The sequence below is a fragment of the Peromyscus eremicus genome, chromosome 14, assembly GCF_949786415.1.
Source record: "Peromyscus eremicus chromosome 14, PerEre_H2_v1, whole genome shotgun sequence".
NCBI lineage: Eukaryota > Metazoa > Chordata > Mammalia > Rodentia > Cricetidae > Peromyscus > Peromyscus eremicus.
In genome coordinates, this window is record NC_081430.1 from 77,132,482 (window position 1) to 77,156,624 (window position 24,143).

The 24,143-nt window shown below is 44.5% G+C and overlaps 1 protein-coding gene across 1 annotated transcript; it reads left to right on the forward strand.

Annotated features, from left to right (window-relative positions):
* The first annotated feature begins 9,402 nt into the window (after nt 1–9,402).
* On the forward strand, nt 9,403–21,237 carry Rdh12 (retinol dehydrogenase 12). Its single transcript, XM_059279294.1, has 7 exons — nt 9,403–9,772; nt 11,726–11,844; nt 12,277–12,432; nt 13,203–13,307; nt 14,273–14,482; nt 17,288–17,477; nt 20,500–21,237. Exons 1-7 carry the CDS (start codon nt 9,705–9,707, stop codon nt 20,600–20,602), a joined length of 951 nt encoding a protein of 316 aa, XP_059135277.1. The 5' UTR covers nt 9,403–9,704; the 3' UTR covers nt 20,603–21,237.
* Nucleotides 21,238–24,143: the final 2,906 nt, after the last annotated feature.

The following is a 24,143-nucleotide window of genomic DNA, read 5'->3' on the forward strand; positions in this document are numbered from 1 at the left end:
GTTCTCTAGGGCAGTTTTGTCAAACCATTGTTCCACGGTTGGGTAACACTCCACCCACACTTAGGAATTAAATAAAATGTACTTCACAATGGTCATGATTAAGAGTCCAGGAGGGCTTCACAGGGTGATTCTTCTGTGCCCTATGGAGCTGACTGTGATGGCTCTATGGGGTACAACTGACTTGTGGGTAGGTCTGGGGAGATTCAAGAAGGTATCCCTTAAATGTCTCAAGTTTTGGCAGGAATAACCAGAAGCTGAGCTGGGTGGGGCTGGGCCACTCTCTTTGTAGTCTCAGGACCGCTCTATGGTCCTCCTAGAACGCTGGTTGACCATCATCTCCTCCCCTTCTCTTCTGCCTCCTCCTCTTCCCCTTCTTCCTCTTCTTTCTCCTCCTATCTGTTTTCTTCTCTTATTTTGGGAATTTTATTTGTTAGTTACAAACTCCTTTTCATAGGATAGTTATAAAAGCAATAGGAGACTGGTTAAGTCCATACACAATAGAATACAATTTTAGCTATGCATGCAGATCTTGTTTGTCGGATTTCTAATAAGATGACTTTGAGTTCCAGGAGTGATCGTCAAGAGACAGGAAGACTCCTGAGTCTGAACATAGAAAGCTGCATGATGCCACTTCTGTGTGGTCTGTTTTTACAAGAAAGTGGCGTGGAGGTTGCCTGGCCTTTTGAGATTCAAGGGAAGGGGACACAGAGAGATTTACCTCCCCCTAGCCAAGAAGACTGAGCGCTGCTGCTGTGTTTAGTCTCACAGGTGTGACTCTAGTGAAATTAGCCTTTTGATCCTCTGTGAAACAACCGTGATTGTTCTCATACTAAATGTGCATGAAGACATTTAAGTCTGGTTGCTTATGTTTTTATTGTTATATGTGTGTGTAAAAGTCAAAGGACAACTTTTTTGTTTATTTGTTTTTTTTGTTTTTGTTTTCAAGACAGGGTTTCTTTGTGTAACAGCTTTGGTTGTCCTGGAACCCGGCTTTGTAGACCAGGCTGGCCTTGAACTCACAGAGTTCCACCTGCCTTGGCCTCCGGAGTGCTGGGATGAAAGGCATGCACCACCACTGCCCGGCTTAGAGGACAACTTTTACGAGTTCTCTTCTACTTTTCTGTGGGTGCTTGGGCTCAAACTTGGGTTGTCAGGTTTCTATGACAAGAGCTTTATCTAGTGAGCCACCCCACCACCTAAATGTTTTTTTTTTATTATTAAAGATTCATTTTATTTTTTATTTATGTGTATGTATCTGTGTCCGTGTGTCCTGTATGCCACTTGTGTGTAGGTGTTTGTGGAGGCCAGAAAAAGGTGTCAGATCCCCTGGAGCTAGAGTTCTAAGTGGTTATGAGCTGCCATACAGTGTGGGTGTTGGGAACTGAAGTTGAATAGCTTAGAAGAACAGGAAGTGCTCTTACCTGCTGAGCTATCCCTCCAGGCCCCCTAAAGTTTTTTGTTTTTGTTTTTAATCAATGAATTATGTTTTTGTTTGTTATATAGTTATACAAAAAATGCATCTTTTTTGTTTTTTTTTTTCTTTTTTTTTTTAAATGATGTAATCTCACTGCTGCCTAAGATGGTTTCCAAAGCCTGAGCCCAAATGATCCTCATTGCAGCCTCTTGAGTACTGTGATTAATTCATCCTTTTAAAAAGTAAACTTTGGGGGCTAGTAAGATGATAATTCGGTGGTTAAGGGTGCTTGCAGAGGACCAGGGTTGGGTTTCCAGCCCCTGCATGGTGGCTCACAATCATCCCTAACTCCAGGTCCAGGAGATCGGGCACCTTCTTCAGGCCGCTGCAGGTAGCAGACAAGCATGTTGTGAGGTTCCCACCAGAGAAGACCACTCAGACACAGATTCAAGCCAATAGAAAGTTCTTATTAATTGGCCGGAAACTACACTGGGTGTTCAGGATCCCAGTATAGCTCAGAATCTTTCTCACATGAGCTTTTAAACACACACACACACACACACACACACACACACACACGAAACCCCACATCCTGGGTTGACACAACTAAGTTAGCCAGAAGCAGAACTACAGAACCAAAACGTAAAGTTAGTACATTTATGGACTTTTCCAGAACTATGGACTTTGATGGGTTAGGTCTTTGTTCTCCTTTTGGTAAGGTGTTGCCACCTACATGCTGGATTCCACGGAGGCCTGAATCGTGTTGGTTGTGCTAAGGTCTGTGAGCCGGATACAGGCATGTTTCATACATGCAGGCAAAACACTCATACCCAGAAAATAAAAATAAATACATTTATTTTAAAGTACAATTTAGAGATGGGGAGATTGCTCAGATTTTGTGGTGGACATCTCTAATCCCAGCATTGAGAGGTGGTAGGGTGATAACAGGAGAATCTGGGGAACTTGGGGGCTAGGTAGCCTGCAGTATGCAGTGCCACCTCAACCAGGGCAGAGGGAGAGAACCACCTTTGACAGTCGCCTCTGGCCTCCAAACACTAATCAGTTTCTGCCTCTGTGGATTTACCTATTTAGGACACATTGTTTAAATGAAATCCTACAGCATGTGGCCCTTTAAATCTGGCCTTTTTCATTTAGCATAATCTTTGAGAGTTTTATTTTTATTATTTTTAATTATGTGTATGTGTGCATGCCCGTGTGGGGGCATGCCAGAGGCATTGGATCCTCCTGAAGCTGGAGTTATGGGCTGTTGTGAGCACCTGATGTGGGTGCTGGAAACCAAACTCAGGCCCTCTGCAAGAGCAGTATGTACTCTTAACCACTTACTAGGCCATGTTTCCAGCCCCCCAGCAGAAGGTTTTGTTTTTGTTTTCTTAAAGATTGATAATTTTCTAGCATGTATTAATATTTAGTTTCTTTTTTTTAATGGCTGAGAAATATTTCACTGTGTAAATATTTTGTTCAGCCACTCATCAATTAATGCAGTTTGGTTTTTCTGCTACCTTTTTGATTATCATACATAATGCTGTTATAAACATTTGTGTGCGGTTTCTGGGTGGACGTGTTTCCGTCATCTTGACTATATACCCAGGAGTGGAATTGCTGGGTCATCTCTTATTTCTTATATTCTTGGTTTTGAGCCTAGCCTTAATGGCTGAGCCATCTCTCCAGCCTGCATCTCTTATTTCTATGCTCAATTACTTTACAGGGAAGCTATTTCATCATATATTTTCACTTGCAAGTATGGAGGTTTAAATTTCTCTGCATCCCTGCAAACACTTGCCATTGTGTATTTGATTTTAACCTTTCTTGTGGCTTAGTTTCCCCCGATGACTGAAGAGGCAGAAGGCCTTTTCATGTACTTACTGGTCATTTTGGTCTTTGGAGACATTTTCTGGGAGAAAAGTTCATTCTTATCCATCACCTGTCAGATTGCAAAGCATAGTGGTTATAAAACAATACAGACTTTGCCTTGTTCCAATTTCTTTGTGGAAAAGCAGTTGAAAGCTAGAAAGCAGTTTCTCTAAGGGGCACAAGCAGCCTTACTATCTGAGCAACAGCCCATTTGGCAAAGGGAGGGGTTTGTAGTATTGTCTCAAGGTAGTTGATTGCTTAAAGTCAAAAAAGCAAAGTGGTTGGGTGTGCTGGTGCACACCTTTAACAACAGTGCTCAGGAGGCAGAGGCAGGCAGATCTCTGTGAGTTCAAGGCCAGCCTGGTCTACAGAGCGAGTTCTACGATAGTCAGGGTGATAGAGAAACCTTGCCTTGAAAAACAAAACAAAACAAACAAACAAACAAAAAAGCAAAGTAATGGGGGAATTTCCAAGCTGGCTAAGGCTTATGATGGTAAGATTAGTGGAGCTAAGGGAAGGGTGTTCAGAAATGCTCTGTATGTTTTTTCCCCCTAGTATTTCTGTAGTATTTCAAAGTAAGATGTTTTACAAAACAAATTTGATCAGCCATGATGCAGGAAAGGCTGAATATATGTTTCCAGTCTCTCTATAGAAAATTCTATTTATAAAATACTTATTATTAGACACGCTCATCAAAGCACACAGCAAAGGATAAGAAAAAGAACCTCAGAGGAGCACTGGCTTGCTTCCTGGCTCTCTCAGTTTGCTTTTTCATACCTCCAGGACCACCTGCTCAGAGGTGACACTACACACAGTGGGGCTAGGTCCTCCCACATCAACTGTCCATTATGAAAGTGCTCCACAGACTTGCTTGCAGCCCAGTCTGATGAAGGCTGTACCAGATAGTTTTATGTCAACTTGACACACGCTGAAGTTGTCAGGGAGCAGTGAACTTCAAGTAAGAAAATGCCTCCCTAAGATTGGGCTGTGGACAAGCCTGTAGGGAATTTTCTTAATTAATGATTGATTGGGGAGGGTCCAGCCCATGGTGGGTGGCGCTGTCTCTGGGCTGGCAGTCCTGGGTTCTACAATAAAGCAGGCTGAGCAAGCCATGGAGAGCAAGCCAGTAAGCAGCCCTCCTCCATGGCCTCTGCATCAGCTTCTGCTTCCAGGTTCCTGCCTGTTCAAGTTCCTGCCCTGACTTCCTTCAGTGAACCCTTTCCTCCCCAACTTGCTTTTTGGTCATGGTGTTTCATCGCAGCAATAGAAGTCCTAACTAAGACAGAGGCATTTCCTCAAAATTGATGCTCCCTCTGTCCAGATGACTCCAGCTTGTGCAAGTGGACATAAAAGCAACCTGCACAGCATTCTTGATCTTGATTTTCTCTTTTTTTCCCTCTCCTCTCCTTTCCTCCTTTCTCCTATCTCTTTTTCTTCTTTTTGAGACAAGGTCTTGCTATGTAGTCCAGGCGGAACTGGAACTCAGTCTTCCTCTCCCAGCATTCCATGTGTGGGATTCCAGATGTGCCGGGTGCTTGTGAGTATTCTCCATATTATTCCTTAGATTCTTTGGTTTGCTCCAAGTGAAAAATGCATTGTTTTAAAACAATCAATGAGGCATGGTGCCTAAGGACTTTGCTGATATTTGTGGACACGCAAGTTGGCAGAAGTTTTGGACAGCCTTGCCCCCTCCACCTCTGAGCCACTCACCATAGTTTCTTTCTTTTTCTTCCTTCCTTCCTTTCTCCCCCCACTTCTGTAGTCCTAGGGATCAAACTTAGGGCCTTGTGTATGCCAAGCAAACCTTCTAACCCCCAGCTCCTCAGTACCGTCTTTTCCACTTTATATCCCATTCCAATCCCTGGTCCCCAGTTGTCTGTTTTCTAATTATTCTCTGTAGGAGAGGCTTCACCATTTACTTCTCTGCAATCTACTGTGGTGGTTTAAAAGAAAATGGTCCCCAAAGGGAGTGGCACTATTAGGAGGTGTGGCCTTGTTGGAGTAGGTGTGATCTTATCGGAGGAAGTGTGTCACTGTGGAGGCGGGCTTTGAGCACTCATATATGCTCAAGATACAGCCCAGTGTCTCAGACCATTTCCTGTTGCCTGCGAGATGTAAGACACTTGGCTACTTCTTCAGCACCATGTCTGCCTGCATGTTACCATGTTACATCATGATGATAATGGACTAAACCTCTGAACTGTAAGCAAGCCACCACAATGAAATGTTTTCCTTCATAAGAGTTGCTGTGGTCATTGTGACTCTTCACAGCAATAGAAACCCTAACTAAGATACCTATGCTGTCCAGATTGGCTTCGAATTCCCCCTTCAGCCAGTAACTGAGGCTGTAGGCGTGAGCCACAATCCCTGGCTTGCCATCTGCTCCTGTTGGAACCAAATTCTTATACGACTCACAAAATTGTGTGAACCTAAAAACTTTTTTACTTTGAAAAAACTGTCAATATCAGGACTGGAGAGATAGCTCAGCAGTTAAGAGAGCTTACTGCAGAGGATCCAGGTTCAGTTCCCAGCTCCAATATCATGGCTCACAGCAATCTGTAAGTTTAATTCCAGGGGGATCTGATGTCCTCTTCTGGCCTCCTTGGGTACTAGGCATGCACATGGTACACGTACATACATGCAGACAAAACACTTATACACGTAAAATAAATATAAATCTTTTAAAAAGATGTCAGGAGCATATTAAAATCTTTAACAAACCAACAGTTGCTCCAAATATCACAAAATCCAGAAAATCTTATTACATTTGTGTTAAGTAGATTAAGTACAAAGTAAATTGAAAGCATCAATTTACTCTAAAAACTTCAGCATGTATATCACAAACTATAGCTCAATGTCTTTAGTTTTTATCTTAAAATTTACATATGGTGAAATATAAAAGTTTTAAATGTATGTTTTCTATTTTGACCAATGTATAGATCCATTATGGGTCCCAGGGATTGAACTCGGGTCATCAAGCTTAGCGGCAGGTGCCTTTACCCAGTGAGCCATCTCGTTGGCCACTCTAAAGTCCAACCCAAACCTCTACCAAGATAGAACATTCCTATCATCCAAGAAGGTCATTCATGAGAGGTATGGCTTTAGCTTTTTAAAAATTACATTTATTCATTCATTTATATTATGTATGTATTTTGTGTATGTGACCATATGGTCCAGAAAGCATGTGGAAGTCAGAGGACAATTTTAGGAAGTTGATTCTTTCTTTCCATCATTTGGATCCTAAAGATTAAGTTCAAGTCATTAGGATTGGTAGCAAGTATTTTTACCTGATCAGCCATCTCATTAGCTGGAGAGACCTGTTTTTGGCCTGTTCATATGCACAGATACCAGATATTGTAGGTTAATGAAATGACCAGTGGTAGACAGAATTAAAGTGTGAGGAATAAAGTTTGGAAGGTCAAAACGATTAGTAGATGATCAGCATCCTGGGCCCTGAGAGAAACTAGTCATTTGCAGCAAACTGTAAGCAGATTAGCTTGGCTTGACCTGAGTAAAATGCACAGGATCTAAGTGAAGCTTTGCTGTGCTCTGATTGTTTCAATAACACACATACCAGAGCTGGACTGTAACTCAGTGGTAGAGAATGAAGTTATCATAGGTGAAGCTCTGTGTTCATTCTCCAGCATCAGGACCAAAACCTTATACAGGATTCTCCCATAGATCCTACCTCCGGAAGGACAGTGTTTCCCAGCAGAAGTGACTGTGGCCCACAGTGGGCAGCTGACAGTGTCTGGAGACATTTCTGGTTGTTGCAGGAGTAGTGCATAGGCATTTTACTGAATGGAGTCCAGGGATCCTGCTAAACACTATCTGCTGCACAGAACAGTTCTTCACCATTTTACAACCCCAAATGGTACTAGTATCTGCTGTAGGTTAAAGGTAGAGGTTGCCATCCATACAGGAATGGCAATGGCAGTTAGCACTCACGGCGACCTTTTTTTTTTTTTTTTTTTTTTTGAGAAAAAAAAAGGTGATGTGTTATTTTACCTTTTAAGATCAAGAAGAGAGTCTGGTGAGATGGTCCAATGGTTAAGAGCGTGTCCTGCTATGCAGAAGAGCCTAGCTTAACTCCCAGCACCCACACTGGGTGGCTCACAACCACATATAAACTGTTCCAGAGAGATTTGAAGCCTACGTTTGTGGACACCTGCATTTATGGGCATGTATCTTCTCCCATACACGTAATTTAAAATAAAATTTAAAAATATCGAGAAGAGGAACAATAACTCATTATTGAATAAAATAGATACAAACAGGCGTAGGGATGCACACCTTTAATCCCAGTGCTTGGGAGGCAGAGGCAGGAAGAACTCTGTGAGTTTGAGGTCAGCCAGGTCTCCAGAGTAGACCAGTGCCAGGCCAGCCAGGGCTATCTGGTAAGACCTTGACTCAAACCAAACACCCCCATCCCCAGGCAAAAAAACCCCAAACAAACAAAAAAACAAAACAAAGCCAAAAAACACACTTCCATTTTGGTTTAATTCTGGGTAGGGAGGCAGGCAGAGGCAGCAGGCTGCTCATGCCTAGAAATGGGCATGTTACTGTACCAAAGGTATTTTAGGGAAACTGTTGGGGACAGTACTAGGCTTCCGTTTTTCTCATCTGGATTCCTGGATCAGTAATTTGAGGATGAAGACAGGGAGAAAGGAAGAATGGAAGAGGAGGAAGAGGCATTTACAGTTTCTTCACTTGCTCTGATTCTGCGGCCTCTGTTCTTATGGAATATCGAGGACAATGATGACATCAGCTACAGCTCATGTGTCAAATGACTCCACTTGACAAATTCCCAGCAAACGTCAAGTCAGAGAGCAGCTTCCCAGCTGTTTCATAGAGCATGACCTTGGCAGGCCCGACTGCTGTGTCATCCTAGGAGCCTGGCTGACCTGTGAATCACCTGAGGTGAGGGAGGCACAGTGTTCTTACGGAGGCTTGCAAGTGATTATCACTCCCATTTTGGATAAACAGTAAACTGAGGAGCAGAGAGGCTTGGTGACTTACCTAGAACCATAGAGCTTGTGGCACGGTGACCTGGGATTTGAGCCAGGAAGTCTAGCTCGAAAGTGCTTGAACACCTTACCCTTCCCTTGACATATCATCGGGTGTGCCAACGTCGTTGAAGTGTAACATAAAGCACACACACAAAACGCTGAAATCACAAGTGTCTGACTCAATGAATTTTCACAGCGAGCACACCTCTGTACTAGCGCACAGATCAAAGGGTAGAACACTAGCAGCCCCACAGGACCTTCAGACACCTCCTCTTCATCCTATTTCTTCAATTTATTTATTTTTAACTTTTGCTTATATAATTGTGTACGTATGTGAGTGCAGGAATGCAAATGCCACAGCGTGTGTGTGTGTGTGTGTGTGTGTGTGTGTGTGTGTGTGTGTGTGTAGAGGGCATGGGATAACTCCTGGGAATCGGTTTGTGGGACCCAGGAACCAAACTCCGGTCATCAAGCCTGCTTGTTTTTGCTGAAACCTGCTGATCCATTTTTCCTGGCCTATTTGTTTATTTTGGGGTTTGTGAGTACATGCATATGGAAATCCAAGGACAATTTTTCTGGAGTCAGCTCTCTCCTTGTGCCTTCTCTTTGAGGCATGGTACCTCTTGATTCTGCTGCACTTTCAGTTCCTCTGGGCTCCCTGGCCCCTGAGCTTCAAGCATCCTGTCCGTTTTATGTCAGTAGGACTGTGATAACAGCTGGAAGCCACCTCTTCTGGCCTGAGCCACCACATCTGGCTTCTGTATGCGTTTGGGGGATTGAACTCAGGTCAACAGGCTTGCTTGGAAAGTGCTCTCCCCCGCCCCCAAGCCTCCTCCCTGACCCTCATCTTCTATGTTAAATCACGCATATTTCAAGCATCATTAGGTCTTGGGTTTTTGGTTTGTTTGTCTACATGCTTGCTTTTGTTTTTGTTTTTTGACACAGGGTGTCTTGTTATACTGTTTAGGCTGGTCTTGAATTTGTAGGCTGAAGTGATCATCCTGCTTCGCCCTGCCAAATAAATAACTTGGATTGTAAGAGTGTGTCACTGTGTATGGCTTTTTACGAAGTCTGCTGATAGAGTTTAACATACTCTATCTTGAAGATACGATGGTTAGGGGAATTCCCAGTTTCACCAAATTCTGTCTACTGGTAAAAGGTGAAGCCCTAATCTTCCCTTAAGCCCCACCCCCTCCAGAACTACAACTCCCAGGAGGCTGTGCTCTGACCGCTCTTGGATTTAAGTCAGATTCTGGGCTCCGTTTAAACCAGCCTGTTGCAGAGTGCACTGGAGTGAGAGGAGCCAAGAGTCAGCAGGAGCTGCCAGGAGTTGGAGCCAGAGAAGGAAGGTTCCTGAGGCCAGGTTGAGGGAGGAATCTGGAGCAGCAGCAACCACGGAGGTTGACAAGATGCTGGTTATCTTGGGACTGCTCACGTCTTTCCTCTCGATCTTGTACTTGACAGCTCCGTCCATCAGGTATGTCTTAATACAGCCACTCAACACTCCTTTACAAAGCCCTGCAGTGGTAGCTGGATGCGACTGCTAAAGGAGAGATGAGTGCAGCAAGCAGGAAAGGAGAGGTCCTGGAAGCCGCCGTGGAAAATGAGGAGGAAGCACCCGGGAGGGTGGAGGTGGGGCTGATTTGAATGCTGACACTAAGGGAAGGCTGAGGGGATGGCTGTCCGAAATCTTTCCGTTGATCCCTTTAAGTGTCTCTGACACTTTCCCTTTCTTTTCTGACCCTAGGTAAGATGGGGTATCACTGCTGAGGGACTCACTGTGGAGTAGCAGGCACTTTGGGAAGGAAACAAACTCCTTTCCCATGATACTTCTCTCAATAAATGTTTTGGAAATGGCCCTTTCACTGGGGATTTCTGGAGGTACCAAAGAAAGAGCTATTCTGAGTGGAGAATTAAAAATTTGTCAACGATTAAGAAGGTTAGATAGCCTGGTCTACAGAGTGAGATCCAGGACAGGCACCAAAACTACACAGAGAAACCCTGTCCTCCCCACCCCCACCCCCCAAAAAAGAAGGTTAGATAGGAGCCAGGAAGTGGCGGCACAGGCCTTAATCCCAGCACTCGGGAGGCAGAAGCTGGTGGATCTCTGTGAGTTCGAGGCCAGTCTGGTCTATAGAGTGAGTTCCAGGACAGTAAGGGCTAAATAGAGAGAGCCTATCTTGAATCCCCACCCCCACCCCCACCCACAAAAAGAGATTAGATAGACATATTAGGGACAGAGTGTCAGAGTGTCATACTTGATCCTGGCCACTTTTAGAAATGACTTGAACATCTTTGGGCTTCAGTTTTCTTCTCTGTGATGTATAAATAATACTGAAATGGCTGGGGAGAATAACATAAATTACACATGGGAAGAGTGTATGTATGGACAGCATCTAGCTCGGGAAAGACAGTGAGTATAGAGATGGTCTACCCTGGGGTAGACAGCGAGTGTAGAAAGTGTCTGGCTTGGGATAGATATTAAGTGCAGAAAGTCAAGCCTGGGATAAACAGTGAGTGTAGAAAGTGTCTAGCCTGGGATAGATATTAAGTGCAGAAAGTCTAGCCTGGGGTGGATAGTGAGTGTAAGAAATTTCTAGCCTAGAAATGACAGTGTATAGAGAGTGTCTAGCTCAGTGTCTGTCAGCCAATGATGTTCGGGAAGTGTTGTAGCCTCTCTGGTCTTGTTTCCAGCAAGAACGTTTTCTCTGTCTGCCAGTTGCCCGAATAAAATCCTTAACACAGCGGCAGAAAGTCTCTCAAGATGCTCTACTCTCTAAAACCGAAGAGAGAGTTGAGGGGTGATACTTACATGTGTCAGCCCAGATGCTGTCCACCGGTTCTTATGGTGACTATTGGAGCCCCAGGGCTCAGGGTTATTGATTCCACTAGTGTTCATCACCCATGTGTTTCCAATGTGGGTCAGAGGAGGAAGCTGACCTACGGGAATCCAGAGATTAGACTGATATCTTTGCTACCTGACAAGGAATACCTCCATTGGCCCTGGCTCAGGAGCCCTTTCTCTGCTTGTTCAGGTGACTGTTTTCTGCTTCTGGACACATGAACCCATCTATGACTATGAGCTGGTCACTACCTTGCCCAATCAAATAGTAGCCCATGCAAATTAACTTCTTTTTCTGTTTTGTTTTGTTTTTCAAGACAGATTTTCTTTGCATAGCCTTGGCTGTACTGGAAGTAGCTCTGTAGACCAGGCTGGCCTTGAACTTACAGAGATCCACCTGTCTCTGCCTCCCAAGTGCTGGAATTAAAGGCGTGCACCACCACTGCCTGGCTCAAACTAACTTAAGATGACAAAAATTGTATGACTCCAATTTAAAGCCCTTCACCTTTGGAGTTATGTGGCCTCACTTTATGCATCTCAGCATGAGATCGGGAAAATGGTGTCTGATTTTCCTCCCTTTGGTGACAGGAAGTTCTTTGCTGGTGGAGTTTGTACAACAGCTGTGCAGATTCCTGGGAAGGTAGTAGTCGTCACAGGTGCCAACACCGGCATTGGCAAGGAGACAGCCAGAGAGCTTGCTCGAAGAGGTGAGTCCTTCCCCTTCTGTCTCCTCAGGGCCACACCTCCTGCCCACTTCACCGGGGTCCTGCCTCAATTTCCTTGTCTTCCTTCCTGGGCTCAGAGGCCCTGATGGGAATTCAAGGAAACTGGAATCCAAGTCCAGTGTGACACTAATTCACTCTGGCTTTTGGCATTGCTCCCTTCCAGTACCTACCCTACTTCAAGGAGTAAGGAGAATGATGTCTCTATGTAATATTGGTCAAGTCAGTTATTCGAAGGTAGATACTAAGCAGAATTAAACATTAGAGTGTAAAACGAGGGTTCTCAGCTCTACCATGAAAATCTGGAAGTGGCAGTGTGGCCGTTCCATAGGGACAGCTGTGAGTATGCTCTACCCAACAGCTGCAAGCTCACTTCCTGTCCCTCTGCACACATTGCCCCTTCTGCTTTGGCCCCAGGAGCACGAGTATACATTGCCTGTCGAGATGTACTGAAGGGAGAGTCTGCCGCTAGTGAAATTCGAGCAGATACCCAGAACTCCCAGGTGCTGGTGCGGAAATTGGATCTATCAGACACCAAATCCATCCGAGCCTTTGCTGAGGGCTTCCTGGCAGGTAAGGTTCCGGGAAAGCAGGAAACTAAGTGTAGGGATGGCTGCCCCACCCAGGACCATCTATGGCCCTTGCATCATACCCGTGATCCCACTGGACAGGTTCAGCCACATGAACCAGCAGGACAGGGAACTGGCAAAGGGATGGCAGGGGGACAAGCTGGGCAGGATCTTTATCAACATTTTGCTCCCCATAGGGAATCTTGGAGGTTTCGTCTCCATGTCTGAGCTTGTACCTTGGCATGAGGCGTGGTCCTGCTGCTGCTCTTTTCTTTCATCCAGAAAATCAACCTTCTGTGGCTACAGGCACTAGATGAGTTTGTGCCGTTGTTAAAATGTTCCCATGTCTTGGGAAATTACCAGCATCTACCAAGGACTACAGGTCCTTGAGGGACAAGGTCTAGGTGTGCCTTGTTTTACCACGTCGTCATTGTCCCAGGGCCCATCAGTGTGGGCCTTGTCCAGAGTTGGTGGTTAGTACCCATTGGCCATATACATGAACAAATGGTGTCCAGGAAGATATCGGCAAGTAAAACCAGAAACCCAATGACAATGGTGATTCCATATCACACAGACGGGTCCAAATGGGGAATAGCTATTGACCTCTGAGGCAACATCCTATCTTAGAAGACAGAAGGAAGATGAGTGATAATCTTGCATAGCAAAGAGTGTTCACAGATGAAAGCGTGGGGGGGGGGGCAAACACTCGAGACAGTGATGGGTGGCTAGAAGATGCATCACTAGCCACAGGACCTCCTTGACTGTACTCAACAGAGGAAAAGAAGCTCCATATTCTGATCAACAATGCAGGAGTGATGTTGTATCCATACTCTAAGACAGCAGATGGCTTTGAGATGCACTTGGGAGTCAACCACCTGGGTGAGTAGTATCCTTGTGTGGCTAAAAGGTGAGTTATAATCCACCTTGTCCTCTATAGCAAGATACCCTGCACCAGTGCTCAGGATCTCCACTGATCCTCCTAGAGCCTCCGAGACTCCTCATAGGATTCCTCTACACAAGTCACATTGCTTGTTTGCACTTCTCTGAGCAATGAAAAATGTGACTCTGTGTTTCTATTTAGAAGCCCCCCCACCCCCCATCTCAGAAGATCCTAGGGAGAAAAATGTCATCCTTGGATGAGGCGCTGGCAATGCAGGGCCTTGCTAGGCAGGGCCAACCTGTGGGTATGCAGGAATCCGGATTTGGCAGGGGAAGGAACATCCACATGAGAACCAAAGCAAGCCTTGGGCTGGTATGCAGGGGTGAGTGAACCTCGAGAAGTCGACATAGAAGAGAGATTGGTGGGCTGGAGAGATGGCTCAGAGGTTAAGAACACTGGCTGTTCTTCCAGAGGTCCTGAGTTCAATTCCCAGCACCCACATGGTGGCTCACAACCATCTGTAGTGAGATCTGGCTCCCTCTTCTGGCCTGCAGACATACATGCAGACAGAACACTGTATACATAATAAATAAATCAATCTTTAAAAAAAAAAAAAAAAAAAAAGAGAGATTGGTGTTTAGAGTTCACGATTAAGGTTTTAGTCAGAGAAACACGTGGCATATTCTTGGGTCCTAAGCAAATGTTACTTTCCCTGACTACTATAGCTTCTGTGTGAGTATATGAGGACCCACAGTTATACAGAGAAATTGGAGGCTAGCAGACGGGTATATAAACAATAGGTACAAAAATATAGATTAAATATCATTATTACAGTCTAGCTTTGGCCCTTGCTTTGGAGAATCGACTAACCGAAGAGTAAGTGACCCTTTAGCATGGAGTGACTCATGCTATCAGACTTTACTCACCCTCAGAAGACAGTGAGCTAATACAGATTTCTTCGTAGGCCATTTTCTTCTTACATACCTGCTTTTGGGGCGATTGAAGGAGTCTGCTCCTTCACGGGTGGTGAACCTATCCTCGGTGGCCCACCTTGGTGGTAAGATCCGTTTCCACGACCTCCACGGCGAGAAGTGCTACTGCAGTGGATTTGCCTACTGCCACAGCAAGCTGGCCAATGTGCTTTTCACTCGAGAGCTGGCCAAGCGGCTCCAAGGTACGTGCGGAGAGATAATAAAGCATTCGATTATTTAAATAATTAAAAAACAGGATCCTTGGTCCAGCTTGGAGGTTCATAGAAACTTCTGTAACCAGGCTATTGAACATACACATTTTAGTTGTACTCTGTGTGGTTCAGAGAATGATAGCTATGTTTGCTATCTATGATAGCTGTGTTGTTTTGTTTTGAATGGGTGAGTTTATTAAATATGTAGCAAGCAAAAATAAAAGGATAAATAGTGGGAACAGATAGAAGCAGCGGGTGGATACTAAAACATCAGATTGGGCACTAACAACATCTAGCAGAGACAACTGGAGTCACCCAATTGAGAGAGCAAATAAAAGGTAAGGTCGTTGCATCAGGGGCTTACAAACATCTACTGGAAATTCACTGAGGAAGCCCCATTGTGACAGTCAGCTGGAGTTCTGATGGAGAATACTGGATAGAGCATAAAATTGCTTCCAAGTAAAAGAACAAACAGCTTCAGATAAACATAACACTATCAAAGCAGGCACCTACACCAGCCAGCAGAAGCCAACTATTGAAACTGCAGCAGGTAGCTCGAGTTCCCTGTTGAGCTTTTCCCCATGGATGAGCTTCCTGCAGCTGAACGTTCGACTCCCTGTTCCTACTCCAGGCGTTTTAATGTTACTGGATAGACAATAGTAACCTGGGCTGGAAACAGTTTGCTGTCTAGCTGTCCTCAAGAACACATTTTTAACGCTCTTAGCTGCTTGCCATTTTCCCCTCTTCCCATTACAGAGCCAGGGGCCAGCCTGACCTAGGAAAGGACAGGGGGTTTGGAAGATGTTTGACATAAATATGCTTGAGGCTGAAGGGGAGGCACCCCTGATTCCAGAGCTGGCTTCTCAGGGAGTTCCAACAGAACATAAAAATTTACCAGTACAACCGTACATTACAAGAAGGAACTTGATGTGCTGGGGAGAATGAGGTTCTTCACAGATGGAGTCACTGTCCCGTAGGAAGCACCATCGTAAGGAGGTGTTGGAACTCTGTAAAATTGCCTCATATTTGGTGCCTTTTTGCCTCCTATTATTTCATTCTGTTGTTACAAACAACCCCTTGTGACAGTCAGAGTGGGTATTATTACTCCTATTTTATAGGTCAGACCTTTGGAGACATATTGAGGCAGTGGGGAGCCAGGCGGGAAGCACAGACGATCTGTTGAAATGGATTAATAAGGCACGTAGTGACTTGGCCCATAACCCTCCCCCACAGTGTTCTGCAGGTCAGTTGAGGATGATGTTTCTTTGACAAGCCACAGTTATGAAACCTGATGACAGTCCATACCAAATCAGTGTCGTCTTTATTTTCCCATAGGGCTACCCTTCTCCACCAGCCAAGGCTGCATTTACAACCAGATTTATCATCCGAATAGTAACAGTAATGGCATCATTTGTCTCAATATTCTGAGGTCACAGTAGCCTCCTGCTTGAATTATTTCCTAAGTTACCTTATCCGTTTTGTCCACTGCTAAGTGATCCAAACTCGCATGCCCCTCTCGTGTCAGAGATTGCATAAATCTACAAAACAGACAGGGCCACAGATGAGAGCACATCCCAGGAACAGACTCCAGAAGGATGCCATGCAGTGTTGCCTTGAACTCAGAAGAACCTGCACTGTAGCTGGAATGGAGTCTGAATTGCTGCTCCTGTGTTGATTTTTTTTACCCAGCGGCTCCCCTGTCAGACCTCACCTTTATTTTATTTTCTTCCGGCTTTGGACAATAACTACTTCCTAAAATAGTTACAAGTTGCCCAAGATTGATGGGGCCTTTTTAATAGAACATACATGTAACATACATATTATGTGGCCAGTATCTTCACTTTGACTTGGTTGTGAGAGATACTCTGCTGTCACATCAAAGGAGGGAACAATAGTCTAGCTTCCTCTGTCCTTGTTTAAGGCATCCGCTGTTGAAGATATACTTTACGTTCATGACTGATATAGCTGGAGAACCATATTGAATTTATAGCACCATCAGAAGTGGAAATGTGATATAAGTTACATGTGTCAGTGAAGGAGTGGCCTACACTTTACAGAGTAGAAACTGAAAATCAAAACACCGTTTGCATTCCAAATTAGAATCTCAAAACTTTTGTAGTTTTCATTTCAATTGCCAGGAGACTTGGAGTTATTACTTAGCCCATCTTCCAGCATACAGTTCAATATCTCACTGAATAGCTGATGCAAGCCATTGGTGGCTGATTGATCCAATGATAACTCTGCTAGTAAACTGATTTATTTTCTTTCAGGTAGTTGTGTAAACCAAAAGACTAAAAAGAAAGGGAACACCACAGGGAAAGGGCACGGTGCAGCCCTTGCACGTAAAAAGTATTGAAAATGAGCTGGTGCCAGAGTTGTGTTGGGGGCTGCTTAATGTCCCATAATTCCCATCAACACTCCTCCACCCACACCTCATAAATGTGCTTGCCCAACTAGCCTCTACCCCAAACCTTTCAGACAGATTGTTGTCCCAAAGCTCCTCCCATGGAAACAGCAAAGATACTGCTATTAATGATTAATGCCACTATTTCCCACATGTTTTTATTAGTAGTGTGTAAGCCCCCATATAAGATAACATTGAAACAGGACTCTTCTTTTGGAGCACAGAAAGCTGAGAAGGCTATGTTGAACTCTCTTGAAGAGATCAATTCATGAATACTGGGCAGAGTGAGTTTTGAACCCTGGAGGGTTTCCCAAGTCCCTTCTTCTCATTTGGGTGTTTTGCGGCAGGGCTCAGAGTGTGTCCTTGGTCTTACTGTGTTCTCTTTGTCCTAGGAACGGGGGTCACCGCCTATGTGGTACACCCAGGTATCGTCATGTCTGAGATCGTCAGGCACTCCTTCCTTATTTGCTTGCTGTGGAGGCTTTTCTCACCCTTCTTCAAGTCCACCCGGCAGGGAGCTCAGACCAGCCTGCACTGCGCCCTGGCGGAAGGCCTGGAGCCCCTGAGCGGCAAGTACTTCAGGTACATGTTAGCAGTGCAGGGGGTCTCTGCTACCCGTGTGTCGCGAATCACAGCACCCCGGAGCTTTGCCCTGGTCAGCCCCTTTGTGATGGAGTCCAGGCTTGGGTCGGGTCTGCAAACAGATTGTTATGAGCTTTCCAAAGAAACTTAGGTTAGAAAGAATTGCTTTTGTGATACTGTTTTATTTCAGAATGCCATGTTCCTATGAGCACCGTGGTTTTCTGAAAGCTGCTGACGGCTTTCCCTGTTGGTTAAGCTATATAACAAGAGTGTTAGCAGGCCCTCTGGATTCTTTTCCTTTGAAGACCAGCTGATGGGACATTTTAATCCTTTGAAATCACTTCGGCATAAAGTGCTGGGGGGTGGGGGAGGTCACGTCCGCTCAGGGTGAACCCTCACTTCAGTGTTTCAGAGTTGGCCTTGCCTGTTGCTGTGTAGGGACAGAAATGTGAGTACCACATGTAAACACAACTCCAGAGCTTTCAAATCAAAAGTCCAAGATCAAGGCTCCTTCCCTTTCCATGACTGGCCCAGTCTGCTCTACTGTCTGTTGCTAAGCAACGCACCATTGATGAAGTGGAGTGCCAGAAGTACCTTTAGTGTAGAAGGGAATGGGTGAATGGCAGAAGCCACGCGGCTTGAGCTCTTGGAATGTGTTTGACCCTCATCTAAGTGTGTATTAGTTCATACTGTCATCTCAGCTGGCCTCAAACTCAGGAGTTCCACCTGCCTCTGCCTCCAGAGTGCTGGGATTAGAGGAGTGTGCCACCATGGCCAGCTCTCGATCTAGTTTAGAGGCAGTTTTTCACTATGAAGTCCAATCTGGCCTCAAATTTATGATTCTTTGGTCTCAGTCTTTGAGAGTGCTGGAATTCCAGCTATGTCCCAGCATACCTAGCTTCTTTTTTTCTTTTAAATGGGACCATTAAAAAAATCTGAATTATATATGTGGCTCATAATTTTGGTTTGCATCCTTTTTTGTTTGTTTGTTTGTTTGTTTTTTGGGGGACAAAGTCTCTCTATGTAGTCCTGGTTGTCCTGGAACTAACTATGTAGACCAGGCTGACTTTAACTCACAAAGCTCACCTCTGCTTCCTGAGTGCTGGGATTAAAGTGTATACCACCATGCCTGGCACACATTTGTTTTTTGTTTTTTTGTTTTTTTTTGAGATGGGGTTTTTCTGTGTAGCTTTGGAGCCTGTCCTGGATCTTGCTCTGTAGACCAAGCTGGCCTTGAACTCACAGAGATGCGCCTGGCTCTGCCTCCTGAGTGCTGGGATTAAAGGCATGCGCCACCACTGCCTAGTTTATACATCCTATTTTTACTGAACAAATCTATCCCACAGTCTGAGTGTTTACATTACTGTCTTATGAATGTGACAGATATTATGTAGTCATTTAATATGATTTCAGATAATATTTAATTAATAAGGGATTTTTTTCGTAATACAATATGAGGAAACAAACAAAAACAGGCAAAAAACCTAGACTATAAAATGATAGGGGCTAGAGACATGACCCAGCAGCTAAGAGTTCTTACTGCTCTTGCAGCGGACCCCAGGTCAGTTCTCAGTGCTGAGTGTCTCACACGGCCTGTAACTTCAGCTCCAGGGGGTCTGATAGCCTCTTCTTGCCTCCACAGGCATTTACTCATATGCACAAGCTCTCACATAGACACACTTAGATACATGTAGTGAAAAAGAAAATCTTTTAAAAAAAACCATATAAACTTTTGTTACAAATACATAGTAAATATTCTAGAAAGACCAGTTAGTGGGTAGTAATGCTACTTCTAGGAGTTGAGGAAAAGTCAGATAGGATGTGAAAGAGGATTGCCACTTCTTATTCTAGCTGTTTCCTTATTATTTAAAATGTTTTGGAGGGTCATACATACATTTGCTATCTATATCATTAAAATGCATTTTAACAACAAAAAAGACTTCTTCCTCAAACCAAATACAACATGATGCCACTTTTGTATAAAAGTAAAAATACATATATATTTATGTGTATCTATATATAAACAACAAGGTTGGAAAAGAATAAGTCCAGTCAAATGATAAGCTCTTCTTTTTTTTTTATCAGAATTGTATTTTCCAAACATCATATAAAAGTATCATAATTATAAAAGGTAGAACTCCAGTGGGGCAGTCTATCTCTTATCCCTCCCATCCTTGATCCTTCTGCTCACTCTAAAACAGGGCAGTGCTTAAGTCTCACTGGGCACAAGTGACTCGGAATGGAATTCAGAGTTTTTCTAAATTTAGTAAGAAAGTCAATGTAGTGTTATCTGTGACTTTGTCACCACAGGGTGACAGGTATTTTCATACCACGTTGAATTATTGAAGATATTTCATAATGCATCTTTTGCTCACAATTACTTTGAAATAGTTGGGTATCAGTTCTGGTATTACATCTTGTTGTAGACCATATTAACAAAAAGCCTATGTATTACTATTTCAAAGTTTAAGTATACATGTATAAGTGAATACATGTTTATATTTTGTTGTTGTTGTTTTTTAAATCTTTAAATTTGCATGTTTCTGTGTGAGCGTATATGCGTGCGTGCGTGCGTGTGTGTGTGTGTGTGTGTGTGTGTGTGTGTGTGTGCGCGTGCGCGCGCCCAGGGAGGCCAGAGAGGATATTGGATCCTTTGGAACTGGAGTTACAGGTGGTGGTGAGCAGCTTGACATGGTGCTGGGAACCAGACCTGGGTCCTCTGGAAGAGCAGCAAACATTCTTAACTACCAACTCATCTCTCCAGCCCCTGTATTTTGTTTTTTCAAGACAGGGCCTGATTGTAGCCCAGGATAAGTCACTCTGTAGCCAAGGATGACCTCAAACTTCTGATCTTCCTGCCTCTGCTTCCCAAGGGCTAGGATTATTTAGGCTGCACCACTACACTTCACCCTGAAATACTTAGGAATTCATTTCATAGTTTATGTAATTAGAACTCTGTTCTGAGAAATGTGTTCCAAGATTGTCAGTTTTCATTCTAATGTTCACTCTCTATGCCCACCAGTGACTGCAAGAGGACCTGGGTGTCCCCAAGGGCCCGGAATAAGAAAACAGCTGAGCGCCTGTGGAATGTCAGTTGTGAGCTTCTAGGAATCCAGTGGGAATAGTAGGCCGGAAGAACATGGCCTTTTCAGGCTCAATCCATGCCGTGATGAAAGGGGACACAAAGAAGGCTAGCCCCAAAGGATTATCCTCCGGGCCTGCTGCGGCTGTGACTCCTGCCTACTCAGAATCTTCTAGAACACTTTATACACAAGACCTTTTTGTGAGGCAGGGTCATAGTACAGAGTGATATTCACACCGACAGACCATTCTCCTGAAAGACGTAGAGAATCCACAACTCTCTGGGTCAAGAGGTCTATGTAGATGCCAGGCTGGACATGGGGGTGGTAGAGGAACCTAGGAAATCAGGTCAGTTTCCTCACCAGCACCATAAACACTAGCCTACATGCTCCCAGGAGCACCAGCGTTGCACATTTCTATGAACTATAGCCTCAAACTCTAGATTGGCCTCTCTTCTCTTTGAAATGAAACACAAGTCACGACCCTGAAGTCTGGATCAACGCGGGAAGAAATGGCTCACTTTGACCAAACTTCATTTTGAGCATCCTGGAGCCATTGCATGAAGCTGGGCCTTCCTGTTTTCCACCATGTATATTTTCCCTCCCCACCCTACCCCCCCACCCCCACCTCAAACCATTCTCTTTACCTCAATTTTTAGAGAAATAAAGATTTGTGTTCATCTCATTGCCTCATGTATTTTCTCAGGGAGAAATGGAAGAAAAGAAATCAGCCTATTAGTCTAGTGAGGCTTATGTCATCTTCCTGAGCCCCTCACCCATCCATCCAGAACTTTCTTAGAACACTGTGTCTGGGTACAGAGCAAGATGGGCAAGTGAGGCGTTCACTCAGGTTTCTTTCAATGCCAGTATTTTATTATGAGAAGTGAGAGGTGTGGCTTAAAATACGGAGCCTTTCAGCTCCACCATGGATTATGACCAGATAGATTTGACATGTAGATACCAAAAGAGCAATCTGTCTCCCTAAACATACGGCTTTCATTCCCTCTGGCTCTCCTGTTCTGTGTTGTGGTCCTCATGACCTCTTTGCTGAAGGTCACCTAGAAGAGGTGGGCAGATGTGGCTAATGTTACAACCCATTGGCCTAAGAAGCCATGTTTATTGATCCCAGATCTGAGGCATCCAAAGGGCAACTGGTGATAAATATTCTCTTTTCTTCAATACAACATAGCCCTAAAATTTTTATTAGTATATATTAATTGTAAAAAATAATGGGTTTAGCCGGGCGGTGGTGGCACACGCCTTTAATCCCAGCACTCGGGAGGCAGAGCCAGGCGGATTTCTGTGAGTTCGAGGCCAGCCTGGGCTACCAAGTGAGTTCCAGGAAAGGCGCAAAGCTACACAGAGAAACCCTGTCTCGAAAAACCAAAAAAAAAAAAAAATAATAATAATAATGGGTTTATTTATGACATTTTCACACATGTATATGAGGTACTTTGATCATATTTATCCACACTTATTCTCTTGCCCCTGGGAGTAGCCTTTAAAATCTTTTATTATTCTCTCCCAGTCTCTCTTTTTGTGCAATGTGAGTACGTATGTGTGTGTGTGAGTATGTGTGAGAGAGAGAGACATTGAACTCAAGGCTCAAAGTCAAGACAAGACAGAAGAGACAGTAGTACTACCTGCACTGCATTGATGATGACCCTGAATGTCCTCTCTGCTGGAAACAGGAACAGAGACTCAGAAGCACGGAAGGTGGAAAGCAAGCACACCCAGCTACTGTCTGTGTGGTGAAGCACACCATGAGTGAGTGTGTGTGTGTATGTGTGTATGTGTGTAAAGGTTCACACGTGAGTCCCAGGCACATCTGCTGGGTCTAAGAGATCTAAAAGGTGCAGTGGGAACAGTGACGCAGAGGACAAGCTTGAGGTGGGGTTCACATATATGTCAGAGGGGGATAGACAGAGGCAGAAGACACAAAGCTGTGTGTGGGCTGCAAGATGCCAGCTGCTCTGGCTCCCCGACCCAGGGCATCATATTCCTACTGAAGTCAGCATTAGATGCTGCGATGGAGATTGTGTTTATAAATTGCCACATGCTGTTTATGTTTGAGGCTGGCTATGGAAGCAAGGTAGTTCTCCCTCCATTTCAGACCCAATCATGTTTGTCCCAAAGTGTCCCCTAAAATTCATGGTCCAGGACAGGCTGGCCTTGTGTCAAGGAGAAAGGAGGACAGCGAAACCACCAGGCAGTGAAAACATGATGTCCCTGAGAACAGGAGGGTGAGTCAGTTGATCTGTGCCCTTAAGAACAGCTGGAGGTAATCATATAATATGAAATATACAGAAAATATAATATAAAAATGCTTGTGGGAATAGCTAATTGGAAGTCTCACCTGAAAGGAAGGTGTTCTGCTTGGGACCTTGTCATAAATCAGGGACTCGGCTGATTGTTTTCTTGGCTTCTTGAGCTGTTCTGCTGGATGATGGAAGTGCCTAACCTGATGTCCTGCCATGCTATTTTTCTTTTACTTTTTGTTTGCTATATATTTAACATACTTACTCATTTGAAGCCAAAAGCATGGCTACCGTGGATCATTCTCTATATGTAGCAGAGGCCAGGCTCCATCATTTTCTCCGCTGTTCCTATGCTCCCTTGGGCCATAGCCTCCCTCAGCAACAAGCCCCCAGGCCACACATCACCTCTCTACAGCTTCCTCCCAGCATCCAAAGTATTGTCTAGTATTCTGCCTAGGCAAGGAAGAGGTGTCAGTCATGGCTTTTTCCAGAAGAGACTTTCACAAATCAAGCAACCCAAAGCCTTGGTCCCACATCAATAATACTGCTATCAGTGGTGGAGACATTGACCTGTTCATCTTGGCGCTTCAGAGAATTTTTCTTTGGCTTACTTGTGTTTGAATACGGATATGGCATCCTGTCTTGGCAGAGGGCTCACTGAAACCCAGGTGACTGGATCCTAGACAGGAAGGGCTCAGGAGTGACACCATTCTCCACTTCCTTCCAATTGTTCCAGTTCCCTTGCCTTCATTATTCCTGGATCCTCTGAGGCTCTGACACCCTTAGCTAGGTTAGCCCAGTAGTACCAAATCTTTTTCTTTTAGCTTGTCTGACAGACTGTCCTAGATTTCTCTAAAACAACCCCTGGAAAAATAAGAGGAAAGGAATCCAAAGGGACGCCCAAGTGAGGAAGTGTGTCAGTGTGCAGAAATGATGGCCAGTGGCCACAGATGATCTTTGCTGCCACCAGGCTCAAGTCTAACTTGACTCTGCATCCAGTGCCACCAATCACTCCAAGCCCTAGAGGACGGCCTTTGTGTATTTATCCTCTTCTAGTATAAGACACATATACACTTTGAACAGATTCAGAACAACAACAACAACAACAACAACAACAACAACAACAACAACAAAAGGAACATTCTGCTCAAACTCAAGGAGAAGAAAAGCTCCGGCTAGAGGACACCATGAAGGGAACTCCAGCCACCACCCCATACAGACCCAAGGGTCTGTGGTTTGAGAGGAAGCGGAGCTGGGTGCTGGGAACACAGCTAAGTTGGTGGAAAGCTTGCTTTTCTCTGCTGGGTCTTAGTACCATGGAGGTCCCA